Source organism: Manis javanica, chromosome 6, assembly GCF_040802235.1.
Source record: "Manis javanica isolate MJ-LG chromosome 6, MJ_LKY, whole genome shotgun sequence".
In the NCBI taxonomy this organism is placed as follows: Eukaryota; Metazoa; Chordata; class Mammalia; order Pholidota; family Manidae; genus Manis; species Manis javanica.
This window is the reverse complement of record NC_133161.1, coordinates 18,841,260-18,859,176: the sequence shown is the minus strand read 5'-3', so window position 1 is coordinate 18,859,176 and position 17,917 is coordinate 18,841,260. Positions and strand designations below refer to the sequence as shown.

The 17,917-nt window shown below is 40.6% G+C and overlaps 1 protein-coding gene and 1 long non-coding RNA gene across 4 annotated transcripts in view; both read right to left on the bottom strand.

The window, feature by feature from the left end:
- CHCHD3 (coiled-coil-helix-coiled-coil-helix domain containing 3) overlaps nucleotides 1-12,465 on the bottom strand; it is a 279,592-nt gene extending 267,127 nt beyond the window's left edge. Inside the window, exon 1 of one of the 3 annotated variants that reach the window (XM_037019634.2) lies at nucleotides 12,206-12,465. In XM_037019634.2, coding sequence (XP_036875529.2) covers nucleotides 12,206-12,286 — 81 coding nt within the window. In that variant the 5' untranslated portion in view covers nucleotides 12,287-12,465. The remainder of the gene's footprint in view (nucleotides 1-12,205) is intronic. The other 2 variants (XM_037019632.2, XM_037019633.2) reach the window with 2 other exon arrangements.
- On the bottom strand, nucleotides 19-12,194 carry LOC140849854 (uncharacterized). Its single transcript, XR_012132107.1, has 3 exons — nucleotides 11,540-12,194; nucleotides 7,756-11,420; nucleotides 19-2,961 (listed from the first exon to the last, which is right to left on the bottom strand). It is a non-coding gene; the product is annotated as an uncharacterized lncRNA (long non-coding RNA).
- Nucleotides 12,466-17,917: the final 5,452 nt, after the last annotated feature.

Genomic DNA, 17,917 nt, shown 5'->3' with positions numbered 1-17,917 from the left:
AGTACAATAGCATCCAAGTTATTTAGTCATCCCTATCAATATATAACAGATGGCTTCAAGAAATTAGGCTAAATCGAAAATCTTTACTAAAAGCAAGTGAGAACAACTTCAACATTTCAAGATGCACCCACAGCATTATTTCTTTGTTTCTTCAAATGCACTGCTAGTTGCTCATTATAAACAACTATTCCCATTTTATACTGTGCATTTAACAGTAATCTCAGGAAATGTAAACCATCAGAACTCATTCAACTTTCCCTAATCCTACGAATTAATGTATGCAAGTATGGTGTCCCTCTGTCTCTCCTGTTCAAGGCTAACCACAATCGCTCTTTCAGCAGATTTTATTATGTGCCAACTATATGCCAGGAACTAAGCTAGGTTGAGTATTCACCAGTCACCCTGCTTAAAGTGGAGTAGAGGAGACAGACAAGCATCAGGCACTTAAACACAATGTGAAGAGTGCTACTAAAGTCAGCTGACCTGTAGAAGCAGCACAGACAAAGCATAATGGGCAGACATCTAGCCAGGCTTGGGCATGGGGCTGCCCATGGGGCTGGGCTAGGAAGGATGAATAGGAGATTGGAAGACAGGAAGCAAGATAAGCATACGCAAAGGGGGAAGCACATGTAGGCATAAATGAGAAATAGGGCTCACCACCATCAGACATCAAGAGATGCCAAGTAGGCAGTTGACAGGAGGGTGGAGGCTGTGAGGAACACTCAGGCCTGGAGATGTGAGTCGTCAACCCCCAGTTACTATCATATCATCCTCTTATTTTCTTTATAGCACTTAACACTATCTGATGCTTTCTTGTCTTTGTCTGCCTTTCACACTAGAAAGGAAGTTCCATGAAAGCTAAGATTTGCCTGGCCTGTCTATTATGTCTTCAGAGCCTCAATAATCCTGCTTAATTGAATGAATGGTTAAATAAATGAATGAAACAATATGAATGAGTAAAAGACTGGCTGAAGCAGGAAGCTGGAGGCAGCATGAAAGAGAAGGTAGAGAAGGAAATGAGATTTTAGATTTTGAAGACTCTTAGTAAACCCTTCAAATTAAGGAGTTTGAACTTGATCCTAAGGGCAACTGGGCACAACTGAAGGATTTTAAGCAGGGTAAATAACAGGATCAGACTTACATTTTAGAAAGAATCAGTCTAGCCACAGTGTAGAGAACAGATTGGAGGGGGCACAAGAACAGAGCAGGAGGACCCCTGAAGAAAGCTAAGGACCAATCAAGAAGCTATTAAGCATATGTCCACACAAAGATGTGCACAGGAATGTTCATACCAGCATTATTCGTAATAGCAAGAAACATAATAGCAGGAAACAAATGTTCATCTACTGGTGAATGGACAAACATAACATTATATACCCATAAAAGAAATACAATTTACCAATAAAAAGAAGTGAAATTCTGATGTTGCTACAACATAAATAGGCCTAGAAAACAAGGAAGCCAGACACAAAGGCTACATATTGTATAATTCCATTTACATGAAATGCCCAGTGAAGTCAACTCTATATACACAGAGTGTAGGTAAGTGGTTGCCTAAGGCTGGGGTAGGAATGGGGATTAACTATAATTGGCATAAGAGATTTTATTGGGGTGATGAAAATGCTATAAACTGGATTGTGGCAATGGTTGCACAACTTTGTAAATTTATTAGAAAGTGTCAGACACAGAAAACAGGTGAATTTTATAATATCTAAGTTATACAGCAAGTTTTTAAAAAACAGTTTAAAAAAGAATAAAACTATTATGGTAATCCAGCGAGAACTTACTCAAAAGATACTTAGGATTCAAAATAGTACCATTCACTGAGTGCTTATTATGTGCCAGGAATTACACTTAACTAAGCACTTTACTCATTTAATCCTTAACAATCACATGAGACAGCTACTCTCATTATCTCCTCACATTGTACAGGTGAGGAAACTGAATCTTAACCAAATTTAATAACTCCCTGGATTTCACACTTTATGTGTGAATGGAGCCAGGATTCAAATCTGAATCTCAAGGTTACTGTCTTGCCAATGGGTTTTAGCCCCCGGCAAGTTCACTGTGGACTCAGTGTGACCAAAGAAATGGCAGTAGGATGTTCTTGGGGTGAAAGGGTTATATCCAACTTTACTCCCACAGTACCAGATCAATCACTAAAACCCATCCACTCAGAACAAGTCTTCATGGAGCAAGCCAGTCTCTGCCTCTGGGCCCCTGTGCCCGCACAGCCATCCTCTAGGCCGCTGTCCTCAGCGCTGCCACCACTCCAGCCTCTGCTCTGCTCTCCTGAAGCCTTGCAGCTGTGCCACCGCGTCACCCAGACCACTGGGCGGAACTCTTTTATAGTCAATAGCAACGTATTGAGCACATGTACATGTAGTGAGCTAGCCAACAAGGGTCAGGTGAGAATCCTGGCCACAAGTACTTTCATTATATCCACACTCCACCCCTCCAGGATTCTTTCCTCTCAGTCTGTGTGCCCTCAGTCCTCTGCAATGATCCCTGTGCAAGGAAGCTGGAACATTGTAATCAAACTCCACAACATAATTCAATATAAAAATAACAAAAATTACAACAAATTATAATAACTCTCAAGCCTGAGGAGATTCATTGCCACTAAGTGGTCATCCTGGCTGTATTCAAACCAGTTCTACTCAAAGGAGTTAACCAAAAGGATAATGGGGGGTCCTTACAATACACACCTTCTCTAGCCTCTCCAACAAAAAGTCTTGCAGACACACAGGCCAATCTCGTTGCTTTCTCTCTCCCTTCTGCTTCGTCCTCAGCAGCTGGAACCGCTGCTCTGGTCTCAGTTGTTGCCACAGCTCCAGTCCAATTTCTCTCTGTCTGCTCCTGCCTTTTCAAACCAACCCACATCCAGGTCCTCGTGACCTTCACGCGGCCCTTTAAATTCTTCCTTTGAGAAGCAAACGGTATTTCCTTCCATGCTTGAGCCTGAGGACAGAAGCAGAGCATGGAGTGCCCCACAATCTGAGGAGGAGGCTGCACCTTTCCTGAAAGAACCCACGGTTGCCAAGTCCTTCTGGCTTTCCCCCAGCTTTCACCCGGGGAGGGGGTTCTCAACCAAGGAGGAGCCGATGCCTCCAGCACCAGCAGGGCCTCCACCCCAACCTGTTCTTCAAACTTCTGCTCCTCCATTTCTGGGGCTGACGGCTCCATTACATCCTTCTTTGCCCCATGGCACCTGGCAGTCTACATGTTGCTGCTTCTCGTGCCACTCCTTCTTGGGTCTCTTCCTTCATCTGCCCCAGGGCACCTGGCAGCCTGCTTCTTCTCGTGCCACTTCTTCTTCTCCTGCTGCTTCCTCTCAGACCACAGCACTTCATAGTGACACCATTTCAGTAAGCTTTCCCTTGGGGTGGACCCCAGTCCTCCACCCCTTCATAGTACATGTCCACAGGGGACACTCGAATGTCTCCCGTCCATAGGTGCAGCCTGCTAAAACACTCCTCCCGTGAGGGCAACCTGTTCTTTTTCCTTGGTCACCAATGAATCCTGCTGACTACGCCAATTGTCTTGCCAATGGGTTTCAGGCCCTGGCAAGTTCACTATGGATTCTGTGTGACCAAAGAAATGACAACAGAATGTTCTTGGGGTGAAAGGGTTATATCCAACTTTATTTCCACAATGGCAGATCACTAAAATCCCATCCACTCAGAGCAAGTCTTTATGCAGTAAGCTTGTCTCTGCCTCTGGGCCTCTCTGCCTGCACAACCGTCCTCTGGGCCTCTGTCCTCAGCACTGCCACCACTCCAGCCTCTGCTCTGTTTTCCTGCAGCCTTGCAGCCGTGCCACCGTGTCACCTAGACCACTGGGTGGAGCTCTTTATATAGAGTCAATAGCAACATATTGCCCACACGTGTGTAGTGAGCAAGCCGACCAGGGCCAGGTAGGAATCCTGGCCACAAGGACTTTCATTTTATCCACGGTTACACTCAGGCATTTCATTGCCAAACTCAGTGTCTGACAACATGGGAGTGAAGCAGGTGTCATCAAGGACACCAGTCTCTGGGTCAACTAACTGGGTAATCTCCCTCCTGTATCCTCAAGGACCTTCTTCCAGTTTTCATTTCCTTGACTTACCACCAATCCAATACAGCAGTGAAAATGTTCTGGTGAAAATCACCAATGAGGAAATAAATAAGCTTTTGTATTTATATGTTTCATATTTGTATTTATAAAGCACCTAATTTATATAGCCTCCCTTTAGCATTGAATGCCTTTGATGCATCAAATCTCTCTCTTGGCTTTCTGATGGGCCCACCATCCAAACTGTCCTAGGATTCTGGCCATTCTTACCTGTTTTGCAGGTTTCCCCTCCCCTACCTACCCTTAAATGCTAGAAGATCCAAAATTCTGTTCCTTACCTTTATTCTCTTCTCACTCTTGTTGGGGTGCTCTTGTTGGTAATCTCATCCACCACTCCCTTGGTTTTTAACTGTTGTTGATAAATTAATGTATCCTAAATCTGTTACCTCCAGCCCAACATTGAATTGCCTCAGGAACAGACCACAAGCTCCTCAAATGCATGTCCCAAACTGAATTCAAGTTTGCAAATAACCTCTTCCACCTCTGGCTTTCCTTATCTCATTAATGACACCACCTTCATCCAGCTTCCTAAATAGGAGCTAGGACTTGTCCTCAACTTTCCTCTCTCCCTCATTCTTTTAGCCATAACTTTCTCAACCCCTAAATATTTAATGAATTCATCATCTCTTCTCCCATTTCCCTGCCCTAATTCATGCACCATCAATGATCCTCCTAAATTGCAAATCATATTATAGGAACTCCCTGCTTCAAATCCTTCAAGCTACCTTCTGTTGACAGGAAGGTCCAAATTCCTTTGCATGGTGTTCGAGACCTATCATTTGGTCAGCCTAACCCTGTTCTCCACCCACACTAGCTACTATGTGTTACCATCTCTTTGCCTTTACACCTCCCCACCTTGTCTTCTCTGCTCCTTACAGAGGGAGTCAACTTTAAAAATCCAGTCAAACATCCTAAAGCCTTCTCTGACTAAACCAGTTCCCCATTCCATTCCAACTCTGCCTACTCAAAGCTCCCCTTCCTTCTGGCCCCCTGAACCTGGCACAAATCTCCAAAATAGCCTCTGGTGGTAAGACAAGCATTTGCATTTCCACCTTTCCATAGACACTGTGAGCTCCTATATAAATCACCAAATGTTTACTATGCCAAGCACTATTTGAGGCCATTGTGATACATCATGTATGCCTAAAGAGTTACTTAAATCTCAGGAAAAAACCAGAACACAGGTGATACAGTCAAGGGAAAACCAGTTCAAAAGCTGTGGGCTTTGAAGAAAGAAACCAATGACTCCTTTCTTGGAAGAGAAGTGGAAGTTGGAAAGGAGAACACCAAGGAACTTTCAATTTGAAGATGCCAGGGCCAGTTGCATGTTTTCTAACAATTGACAGCCACTAAGATGCTGCTCAAAGTCACCTGCCAACATGAGGGTACATCTTATGAAAAACCCTGTAGGGCTGACTGCAATCCTCTCGATTTACAGGTGAGAAAGGGGAGATTCTGAATAACATCCGGTTATGGGTAGCATCAGGACCACAAGCAATAACCCCCTATCTCCAGTCCAGTGCTTTCTCTTCTATTAAACAATACACTCATTCAATCCCACATGATAAAATAAATCACTTCCTAGAGATAAAATGAGCCTTACCAAGTTTTAGAATCCTAAAACAAACTTTAATTGATACACAATGTATATAAAGTTCATTCAATATATAAGGTAACAAACTTCATTACATATTAAGACTGTTAATATAGTATGCTATAATACTGTGTATGTTGTATATATCACATACTATCACATATACTATATGCCATGTATTATATACAATATAGTTACATACCTAATATAATTTGCTTAAAGCTAATTCAACATTTTTATATAATTTTATATTTTAATTTATATTTCTGTATTTCAGGCAAAAGTCAAAGAGCTACAACTACACTAAGTATATATCCCACCTAATCAGAAAGTGAATACGTTTGCTAAAAATCAAGTGTTAGCTATAAACCTTCACCTGTATTGGAGACAGGGTACCCTTACTTCTAAATATCACTTCATCTAGTTCTCATCAATATTCATACCTTGCCATTATCTATTGCTACTTTCAAAATAAATACCACAAAAAGTTCTACCAATCACTAATGCAGCCTCAAAAGCATCATTCCTTGAGAGTAAAAGAATAGGCTGGCTCAGAATAGAGGAGAAAGCACTGGCTACCTACTAGCTGTTTAACTCCAGGGAAGTCATGTCAATGGTCCTCATTTGAAACTGAAAGTAACACCCATGACCAGAGCTACAGGGAGGATTTCAAGTGCACTGTCAACTATAAAGTGCTACACAAATACTTAGTAAAGTTATTATCAATACAGCTCCAGCCCTGGGGACTCCCTCTGGTCATTTCCTCTTGGTTCACTCATCAACTCAGGCCAAGTTTACACTAAACTCCTTCTCCATGTGGTGCAATACTAGGCCTATGGCTACTGCCAGTAGCAACCGCCATCCTGATTTGCATATGTAAGAGTTCATTTATATCTATCTATGCTCTTTGGGTAGTAAAAGTGCAATGTCTCTTCCAACCTAATCACTAATTGCTTCTTGTCAACTTTTTATTTGTTTTTGTGGCTTATCTGATGCCTCAAAACTTGCTATTTAATGTCAAATTCTAACATCAACTCCAAACATTTTCCAATGTGGTCTTTGGTTATAGTTCAGTAAATTTATAAGCATGCCAACCAAAAGGGCACAATTCATTTTCTGAGTTGATAAACACATTGTAGGGCTTCCTTTAAAGTCAATCTCTCTTTTGTTCTTGACAATCACTCATAAGCGGATCCTCAGACCCTTCAGAAGAAACACCCACACAGCCTACAGTTGTGACTCGGCTTACGCCAAGCATGGTTTACCCCATCGCCAGGCCCTTCACGGCTATGGGTACAGATGCAACAGCTGTGCTATCTTTTGTATCTCAAGTTAATACCCACTGAGCTAACCTTCCAGTTGCAGGAGTTAAGTCCAGACCTGCACACTCACCTGAGCTTCTCTGACAACAGGGGTTCTCACTTGTGAAGCTTCTGACAAGATTTAGAGCTCCTGGCCAGTGTTAGACACAGAATCTGTAGCTCTTCTTTGTGATGCAGACCGACCCAAAATGGGCTCAAAGATACAACATAAGCTTCTGTGAGAGCTGGATAAGCAGCTTCTATATAAGAAAGAACTTCTTCAGGAAACATCTTTCCTTAAACAGGGTACTTCTTTTAGAGAAGCTTTTCACCTATTTAAAATCCACGGCTACTTTACCTGGTTTCCAGATATCTCTGGAATCTCCATCAAGGTAAATACCAAGTGCAATTTATAGAAATTACTTGTGGCAAAGAATGGTGAAATCTCACACACACAATTAATGCTGGAATTTTGCCCTGAGGTCCATGGACTCTGGAGTCTATGGATTAATTCCTTAATTGCATGCAAAATTATGTTTATTACACTGTACTGGGGACAGTCCACAGCTGACAGATTTACAGTAGTTTATGAATCAAAAGCTAAGAACCACTGTTCAAGAGAAGTGGGCCTGCCAACATGGCAGAATTCAGTCCACTGACTTGATTATCTACCCTATTCTCTACTGCTGCTAAAGACAAATTTAAGTAAATTGGGTTTACCAAGTTTGGGGTTGCATTACTCACCACACCAACATGTGCTCCAGAGAGGATGAAAGGACGTATGTCATCTTCTACAGCCTTCCCACTCAAATACACTATCCACCAATCTAGAATCCAGTATTTTCTCAGGAACAGGAGGTTGGACAAGATGAACAGCTGAAATATTTCTATTTCTAAGAAACAGAGTGAAAGGAGGAAGACATCACCCTTTAAGTTGCCCTTCTCTAAGAGGTAGTTAGGAACCACATGTCTCAGAAACAAATCTGACCCTCAGCTCCACACTAGCTTTTCTCATTTTCCTGATGTGTCTCATGCAACTGATTAAAGGATTCAGACCATTTTTTACTTGGTCTTCCTTCCATGTAGCATAGGTCGTTTTCTGTAAGAGTGTTGGTTTGCTTTTCAACTACCACTTTGAGGCACAGACTCTGAAAACTGCCATTATTTGGAAGAAATTACTCCTAAATACTTATTTAAGGGCATGGAGGAATGCCATATATATGTATTTACATATGTGTGTGTGTATACACCATAGATACATAATTTTTGTTTATATTTGTAACTTGTATTTGTTTGCATTTGTCATTAGTGGAAAAACAAATCTCTACTGTTAGTATAAAATCCTAGAGAGCTTAAGATGGTACTCTGCCCAGGCGATTCATAGATCTAAAATGGAAAGGAACCTATCACCTACCAGTTAACTGAATTTCTGGGACAACATTCCTCAGCACTCCTAACTGGATGTGTAGCCACTGTGAAGTACACAATCCAGAACTCTCAACAACATCCCACATTAAATAATTTTTTTCATTTAGGGACTCTCAACTGCCAGTACTTCCCAAAGCCTTGTGCTCCACATGAGCATCCACACTACCGTATGCATGGCTCCTGTGAATTTCAGCTTGCAACTTCAAGGCCAGTTGCAGAGATTAGTTTATGCCTGGAAAGCACGATAAATATTACTTTGAAAATGATACTCATTGAAGTTGACATTTGCTCTGGAAGAGTTCACTTGCAGCTTTGATGTTTCAGATAAACTCACGAAAGATTGAGTGGTAAGCATACTTTCCAAAAGGCCCAGCAGGTACTCAGAAAATCCTATTAAGGACATGTAATATGAGTAATGCAAATGTTTGATCTATCTCTAGGAATTTATTTAGAATTTATTTTATTTTATATTATAAAATGTGAGACTCCAAATTCAGGTGCAGCAGAAACTGTGTTAGTGCTGGTAAACTGACACCCTAGAGAAAAATCAAATTTTCAGTTTATGTATCAATAGCAAGGCAAGGCCAACCCATCAGTTGTTTCAAATTCAAAGTTGGAATCAGGTGAAAGAATGCAATTACTTTATAGATCTGGGGACAAATCTATCAATTGCTAAGGATAAAGGGAAAAAAACGTGACCCTATATATACCATGAAAGTAACACCTGGTGGGTGAGAAGAAACTTTAAACTTAAAATTGTAAACAGGTCCTTTAATTAACTAACAGTGAGGACCTCAACAAGAAAAATCTAGAAAAACAAGATTTATTAATAAATGCAGCTTCATTACTGAAAGCCTATGTTGCTTACTAAATGTTACTTACTCTTTTATATCAAGATAAATGAAGATGAAAGTACTATCCTTATCAGTGGAACAGAGAATTGGCTTTTCAACAGTGACTAAATCTGTTGAATTGTTAGTAGACTCTCATTTCTTACAAGTAATAACATAAATGTTAGACAACTGGGCAAAGCTGAAGTTTCCTTCAGCCAGATTCAGATAACCTATCTGCAATTCAACAATGAAGTCTGGGTCTCATCAGCACATTTTAATCAACTGAGCTAAAAGCAGCGCTTACTTACCATATTGAGACTGTTGCTTATCCTTACCCAGTCTCAAAGGGGAACAAGATGTCTGTTTCAATCTAAGAAAAATTAAAATATCAGCTGGAAAACATCTACAAAATGCCTAGACAAAAACCAGATGAATCTGTTGTAGGACTCCCATTTCCTAGTCCATACTTTTTTAAGTATACCTGTGGGAGCACTATATACAGTTTACATATCCATCTCTTGAACAGCTCTAATAACAGCTACTACCCATAAAAGTACTGAACACTGTCAAAGTACTAGACACTGTGCTAGAAGCTTACATACACATTATGTCAAATTCTCACAAAATAGTGCTTGATACAAAAGTATCAAAAGTAGGCTTCATTTTCCAGACATACTGAACGAGGAAACACAATCAAAAGTGGTTGTCCAGGGCCACAGAGCTAGTGAGAGGCAGCCTGGTTGCAAAGCACATGCTCTTTCCACTTACACAACACTTCCAAACAATCTTAGAATATTAGATATGTTAGGAACCCTATCATAATAACAGCTCTCTTTTATTAAAAATCTAGTGTGCCACATGCTTTAAATACCTTATCTCACTTCTCACCACAATCAACAGAATGGTATAGATAAGGAAATAAGATCGTAGAAGTGAATTGTCCAAGGCCAAAGGCCTAACCTGAAATTTAAACAGAGGTCTCTTTAACAAGTTGATACTCTTTTGACCATGACCTTGAAGAAATCAGAATGACCCGAGTCCTCAACTATTCAACAGCTTGTGATTTTTAAAGAAAACTACAATGGGCTGAGTATGACTACAAGAAACTCATAGTGCTACTAGACTCACAGAATTTAAGAACTGGAAAAATGCCGAGAACTTAAAGATGTACTCAAGCTCCAACATATTGCAAATGAGAAAACTGAAGCTCAGAGAGATGCAAATCATCCTTGAAAAGGGCCTTTGAACCAACAGGGAGAACACTGCAAGGGCATCCCAGGTGAAGGGCATATTCTGAAGAAAAGCAAAGCATAGAGGTCAAAATGAGCCTGGTGTGTGCTTGAATGGTATGTGCTTGAATTGTAACAATATCAAACATACTCTAAGAAAAGTAAATATTTCCATCTTTTGTTAAAAAAAAAAAAGTTTTTTATTAGACAATCTCTCCATTTTAACCTAGTATCTATCCCTATTGTCATACTTATCCAATTAACCTTCTCTAACATTTGCCATCAATCTCTCTATGATTTGCTGTCATCGCTGTGTCTCCACTAGAACATGGGAACGTGGACTTACACATCTTTCCAGCCAATGTCTTCTCGCCCAAAACTTACTTTCCTTTTTCTTACTTTATTTCTTTTTCACCTTCTGCTATGGAATACTCAAAGCCTAAAGACAAGATTAAACAAATCTCTGCTTAAAAGTCAGAGTTTACAGGAATTTTTGTTCTACTCCGAAGTACCAACTAAACTACAAAACACAAAGAATGCAGCCTCATTTTATTACAAAAAGCAGTACTACCATTAATTAAAGACACAAGGAAATGCTAGTCACAGACCAAAAACTGAGTTCAACAGTCTGAGTTTCTATAAAGAAAGCTTTAATAAGTGCTTCTCAATTTACATATTCAGAATAAAAAAATATTAAACAGTTCAAATATTTAAGAAGTTTTATTTCCTGGTAACAAATGCTAAAATAATTTACACATTTAATTTACTTAGGCTGGTTGTGTACTAACAGAGGAAGAAAAACATGAAATATATAACTTTCTGAAATAAAACTATTTACTAGGTTCAAGCATACATCCAAAATGTGAGGCTCCAAATTCAGGTGCAGCGCAGAGTGTGTTAGTGCTGGTAAACTGACAGCCTAGAGAAAAATCAAGTTTTCAGTTTATGTATCAAGCACAAGCAGGGGGCTTTAAAAATTTCTCTGCAACGTATTACTGATTTTATTACTTCTAGCGGTCAGAAAAACTGCAAACCTACCTCTGGCACTATCAGGCTGGCGGACACTAATTCTGAGGTTACTAGGCCTAGTCCCAAACCTACGCATGGCAGGCCACAAAGTAGGCAAAGAGGAGATACCCAGTGATGTCAAGAAGTGTGGAGTTTGGAGGGTGAAGTCAGAAGTCACCTAGGCAGGCCAGCAGTGTATGGGGTTGGTGGGTGGGCATCTGTGCACGCTGGAGGACAGGAGGGTACCAGAGAAAGAGCACTAAATGACAGCAGATAAAAGGCCACTGAAAACGCCCACTCACCGAGAGAGAGGGAACGTGAGCAGTGCAAAAGCAGGGTTTGGGTGGTGAAACCAGGACCAAGACAAGCCCCATTTCACACAAGGGTACGGTGAGACAGGAGTTTCAGATAAAGTTCCACAACTAATGAGCAATACAGTCAAAACTAGACTGTGAGCACCTACATGCAGGGTCTAATTCAACCTGGCATCCCCCACCCGCCCAAGCACAGTGCTCAGCACTTGGCGCAACCAGTAAAGAGCTCTGAATGAATGTCCCAAGTCTTGAAACTTCACGCTTCCTTGCAGAGACTTGGCTTCGGGCGGGACAGGGGAAACCAGGCTGGGCGGGTCCCGGGAAGCACCGGGGTTTGGGGTCTGAGTCGGAGCGCTGGCCCTCTGTCCGCCCAGTCACTCACCCGGATGCCCTTCACCACCGTGATGTTCTCATTCTCGTCCGCCTCGAAGGTGACCCGGCGGGTGCTCCCGGTCCCGCCCATGGCTCCTGCTTCCACCCCGCAGAGACCTCGCGCGGATCCACGAATACTTCAGGCCCCACGCGCACACACGCGCGTGGACGTGCCACACGACTTCCTCGCACCGCGGGTGCAAGGCCACGACCCCGAGAAGCAAGGAGAAGGCGCCGGTCCTGAGCTCCCGCCTCCTCCGGTCACGCTCCACAACAAAAGTGCCTCCAGTTGGTCGGAGATACGAACGTCCCGCCTCTCCTCCTCGGGTGCAGCCGAATTGGCTGGTCCAGACCCGGATACTATGGCAACAGGTGGAGTTTGACAAGTTTCCGGAGCCCCTGGGTGTAGCGGGAATTGTAGGCACGATCTGGCGCATTGGGTGCTGGGACGTTCCTGCCTGAATCCCTAGAGCGCAAGGGAGCATGGCATTCTGGGAGTTGTTGTCTTCGAGGAAGTTCTATCATAATAAAACATACTGTGAAGATAAGGTTCTAGAAACTTAGGCTGGTGAGTTGAAAGTCAATCACTCTCCTAAAGGAACTCAGAGTTTAATTAGGGAGATAAGTTCTCCTAATCGAACCACTCCTATCAACGAATCCCTCAGGCAAAATTTAACATTTTTTAAAGTCTTAGCCACTAAAAAACAAAAACAAACAAAAAAAAACTGTATATGACAATTGCCTAATCTCATGAGACCTATATACTATTTGTTTCTGTAAAGTAAAATTTTAAATATAGTTTAAAATCTGCATGTGAGAAAACAAAATAAATTATTAGCACCAGCCGTACAGAGCCTGCACCTTGTGTCTCCTTCCACTTAAAATACATAAACTGATTAGGCTACAGATGATGAGACAGAGAAGAGCTCAGTGATTGTCAAAAGTGGTGTAAATTAGTGGAGGAATTGAAACTACATTAGGCACAGTTGAGACTACTTTAGAGTTTCTTCTTCAGTATTTCATCTCTACAAGACTAGTAAAAAAATTTTTAAGTAACTACATACACATTTAAAAATTATTTTTTGCTAAATGCTCTGTGACATGTAAGTTAAACCAAATTACCTTGGTCTTACAGAGGCATATGTATTCTCTTTAGAAATTAGGCCAATAATGGTAGTAGTATCTTTAGGTAGTGCCTTTCACCATTAAAAGCAGCCAGCCACAAGACAGCATGGTATCCTCTTATTACAAAAGCATCTACAAAAATACAGCAACATTTTTGAGCTTCAGTTGTGTGCTCATTTATTATTATGGAATCTTTACAGCAGAGACTATGTATGTCTTTTTCATCTCTGTATCCCTTTCCAGTAGCAGAGTATTGAATTTATCTCATATCATCATTTTGTGCTTTTCTACATGTATGTATTCAAATTGTACCATGCTACTTTGCAGTTTTGAGACTACATGTTACTTTGTACTTGTTCTCAAGTTGTATAATATATTTAAACCTTCCTTCTTCCAAGAAGTAAAAAATCCCAGGAATCAGGTATTTTGTTTCTTTGGAATATCTCTACAAACACACCCTCCTCACTTATTACCCTAATATATAGCACATATTGGAGGTTCTACATAAAACAGATGCTCAATAAATTCTTATCAAAAAAACTAATTTTAAGGAAAGAGTTTCTTGGAAAGAGGAACCACTAGTTATCTTAAACATGTTTATCTCCTTAGAGCATTAAATAAGTTCTTTCAACCAAATAAAGATGATGAAGGCTAAGCACGGGAAAACAGTGTATTGCCTTCACTTTTTATAATACAGAAACATGTAAGTGGTCATAAGAAGCAATCTAGAAATACTTCAGAATTTATAATTCACTTTGACCAACAACATTACAAAAAAATTGTTGAATTAAAAAAAGAAGAAACATCTTATTCTTGGAAAAATGCCTACTATAACAATATTGTTCCATCTCTATCAATTTCAAGTCAGGCCAGCCCTACAGCCCATTATAAAGAAAATTTCTTGAGCTACCCAGAACCTGTGGTCTCCCTTTGTCTCTGAGCACAACTTATTAATGCCCACCTAACCCAAATGCAGCATTTATTAGCCAAAGACCAATGAGCTAGAACACAAAGCTTTGCCCAAACAAAAATAGTAGCTAACACATGAGCCACTCAGATTCTTATCTTCTTCCCTTTTCTCCATCTCTCTGTTGCTTTCTCAAATTTACATTTGAAAATTCAGATTATACAAAAAAAGAATCTCTGATACCGAGTCAGAACCATGAGGCATCATAGCATAGATAGGTGGGAGCAGAAACTCTAAGAAGAAAGACACCTAGATTGGGAAAGAAGTAAAAATAAAAATCTCTATTCACAAATAACATATCTTATAAATTGAAAAATCCCAAGAAATTCACTAAAAAGCTATTAGAACTAATTAAAAAATTCAACAGGTTTTAGGATACAAGATCAAAATATAAAAATTAATTGTATTTCAGTACCCTAGCAATTAACAAGCCAAAAATGAAATTTAGTGAACTTTACTTATAATAGTATCAATAACCACTCAACAGTCCATTAACCGATGAATGGATAAACAAAATGTTGTATATCCACACAATGGAATACTATTCAGCAAAAATGAATAAATGGATAAACAAAATGTTGTACATCTGTACGATGGAATATTATTTGGCAGAAAAATTAATTGAAAATTCAGCAATAAAACTAGGTAAGTACGGACATATTTTATACAGATGAACCTCAAGAACATTATGCCAAGTGAAAGAATCCAGACACCAAAAAACCACTTCCTACATGATTCTATTTGAATGAAATGTCGGGAGTAGGTAAATCTGTGGAAAATCATATTACGTTATGATGACGATTGTACAGCTATGCAAATATGCTAACACATTGAGTTGCACAAAGTGGATGAACTTTATGATATGTAAGCTACATATTAATAAAGATGTTAAAGAATGTGTATCCAAACACAATTGGAATTTATCATTCAATAAAGTCCAGAATAGGTGTTTTAAAGGAAAAAGAATGAGAAAAGGAAGAAAAATTGAGAGAAGCTTCAAGGTACTGAAAACTAAGCCAATCAAAAGGGAGACTACAGTAAAAAAGACCTTCAGGAATTAGCTTAGTCCTACAAATAACAGCACAGGAGTGAAGACCTCCAGGAGTGCAACTCCAGAAGATTCGTGAATTGCCCAGGATTCTGAGGAGGCCTTCCATCTGCAGTTTTTATATCAGCTGGCTCTCTCAGAGCTACTAGCCTTCCTGTGCACCAGCTGCTCCATGTTTCCTAGGTTCTCGGGTGCATTTAGCGTTATCAGAGGCTCTTCCTAATCACACGAGGCCTACCCAAATAGCTGCAACAATAGTACAACATAATATTTTCTTCAGTGTTTGCCCATGAGACCAGCATTCCAAATAAAAACATGAGATAGCAACAGTCTCCTTTGATGCAGAGGAGAGAACTGGACAGTAGTTTGATGCTTCCCAAATCTTCTCTTGGCTATCAAACAGTATTACCTTCCAGCTCCTTCATCCTGAGCAATGTCTTACTTTCCCCTCATGTCAAACCCTTGAAATTAATGCTACAAATAAGCAAACAAATGCTTCTGCTGTCAAAATTCCAACCATCCTTAATGGCCCCTCCCCTGAAAAAAATCTACTATGACTTCCAAATCACTCAAACAAAATTCCACAAGTTTCAAGGTAGGAAGAAGGTGTTTGCTACATACTTGCTTTTTCAATCCCAACTTTAAACACAAGGTTGCAAAAGTAAAATTCTGATGGTCCCTCTTCTACCACTTTTCCTTCACACATCACTTGACTATCCCTGATACACTAACTGGGAATGTAGGAAGAGGTGGGTGGGAAGGTGAGGCAAAAACAGAAAGCATGATCCGGCATGATGGGGCATCAGGGCGAAGAGAGACCTGCTCCTGACCCCCAAGCAGAAAAGCTAATGAATGCGTCGTTCACTGGGGCCTCTCCTCAGCTTTCCGAAGCAGAATTTCAGCTAGTACAGTAGTGGTCAGATTCTATGGCCTGTGCTCGAATAGAGCATAGATATAATGGTCATATTTTCTGAGCCAGAAATTGGAGCACATGCTCTATTATTTGTGTGCTTATAGAGACAATTGAATCAGTCCTTGAAATCAGTATCACCCTAGGAAATCTAGGACATATAGTTGCCATAGTTATAGCAAACCAATTAAAATCACTGAAAAGTGCTTCTTACGTCGTGCACACAATCAATATAAAGACATTCTGAAAATATGGACTAAGACTTACTTGACAAGCCATAACAGGACATCAAACTTAAAGCTTAACCCGCCAATTATTTCATGTAGAATCATGTAAGAACAATGAAGCCCTAAAACCATAGTTCTTGGGGGGTGGGAGGGGTGCGCTTATGTGATATATTTTGATTACAAGAATTCTGGGCAGCTCACTTGAAGCCATTTAAAAACCCAAAATAGCATGAAACAGGTCAGCAATGATTACAAAGCATTCACAAATACAGCATAATAATGTGTCTTCTTTGAAAGTATCCACAGCAGTGGCACAAATCACATGGTCTCCCTTTAGTATCCCACCACCATTGAAGTAATACTTACGCGTGCGCTGCCCGTGCCTCTAGTAAAATCATGAGACAGGGTTCCTTCCATCCATCTTCGACTTCTGCTGAATAGTCAATCCCCTTTGCTGCCAATTTCTTGCTCACAGTAAATTCCGTATGCTGTTAAATCGTGTCATACATGGGATGGGCTCTTGTGACCACTCTACTTAACAGACATCACGTAACATCAAATAGCTAAAATAAATTTTACACATGGGTTACAACTTGGCGAGGCACCAAGAAGATTTCCTGGTACCTTTAGCATAAAGATGATTCCAGAGTAAAGTCTCAACAAATGTACAGCAGTTTTCTCAAAGGCAATTCTCTACCATTTCCTAAACATTCTTACGCTATTTTTTCCCCATGTTTATGTTTTCTCCCTAACACCTCATTTCTTTTCTCCTCATCCTATGTGCATCAGAACACAGTGGGTGAAAGACAGAGTGGGGGTATTATGGCATGGAAGGAGGGATGCCAGCGAGTAGGGAAAGGTCTGCCCATAGGGAGAGAGGCCAACACAGCCCAGCTTCTGTCTCATCTGCCTTCAAGCCCTGAAAAGGTCCCAGGGCCCGTGGACTTCCTATGTGTTGGATTTCGAGTGATCATCTCTGACAGAGTCCGAGTCAGAAGAGGCTCATCTCTTCTCTTGGACCCTTAAACAGGCACAAACATTCCACCCGTCATCTCTCCTGAATGGCTTCTCTGGCCTTGATAAATTTGCAAACCATTTTTCTTTAAGAACACAGGGACATTCTCCCTAACCCTTTTACAATAGCTACCTGTCACGGATCTTGAGAGATTTCTGTACAGGCTGTTAGCCTCTTTACTTCCAAATAACAAATGCTTGAAATGCATCAAGGTTACACAAGCACTTCTGCTTCAATGTTGGACAGGCAGAGAAATGACTGTTTATTGATGCAATAGTATAGGTATGTTTCTAAGTACACCTTCTACACAACTGGTCATGACCTGAGCTGCCCTTTTTGGTTGCATTTTTGTCCCAGCTCAGAGAGGCACCCAAGGAGGACACTTTGGGAGCATCTGAATTCCAGTGAAACTCTGTTTTACTCAAATGTT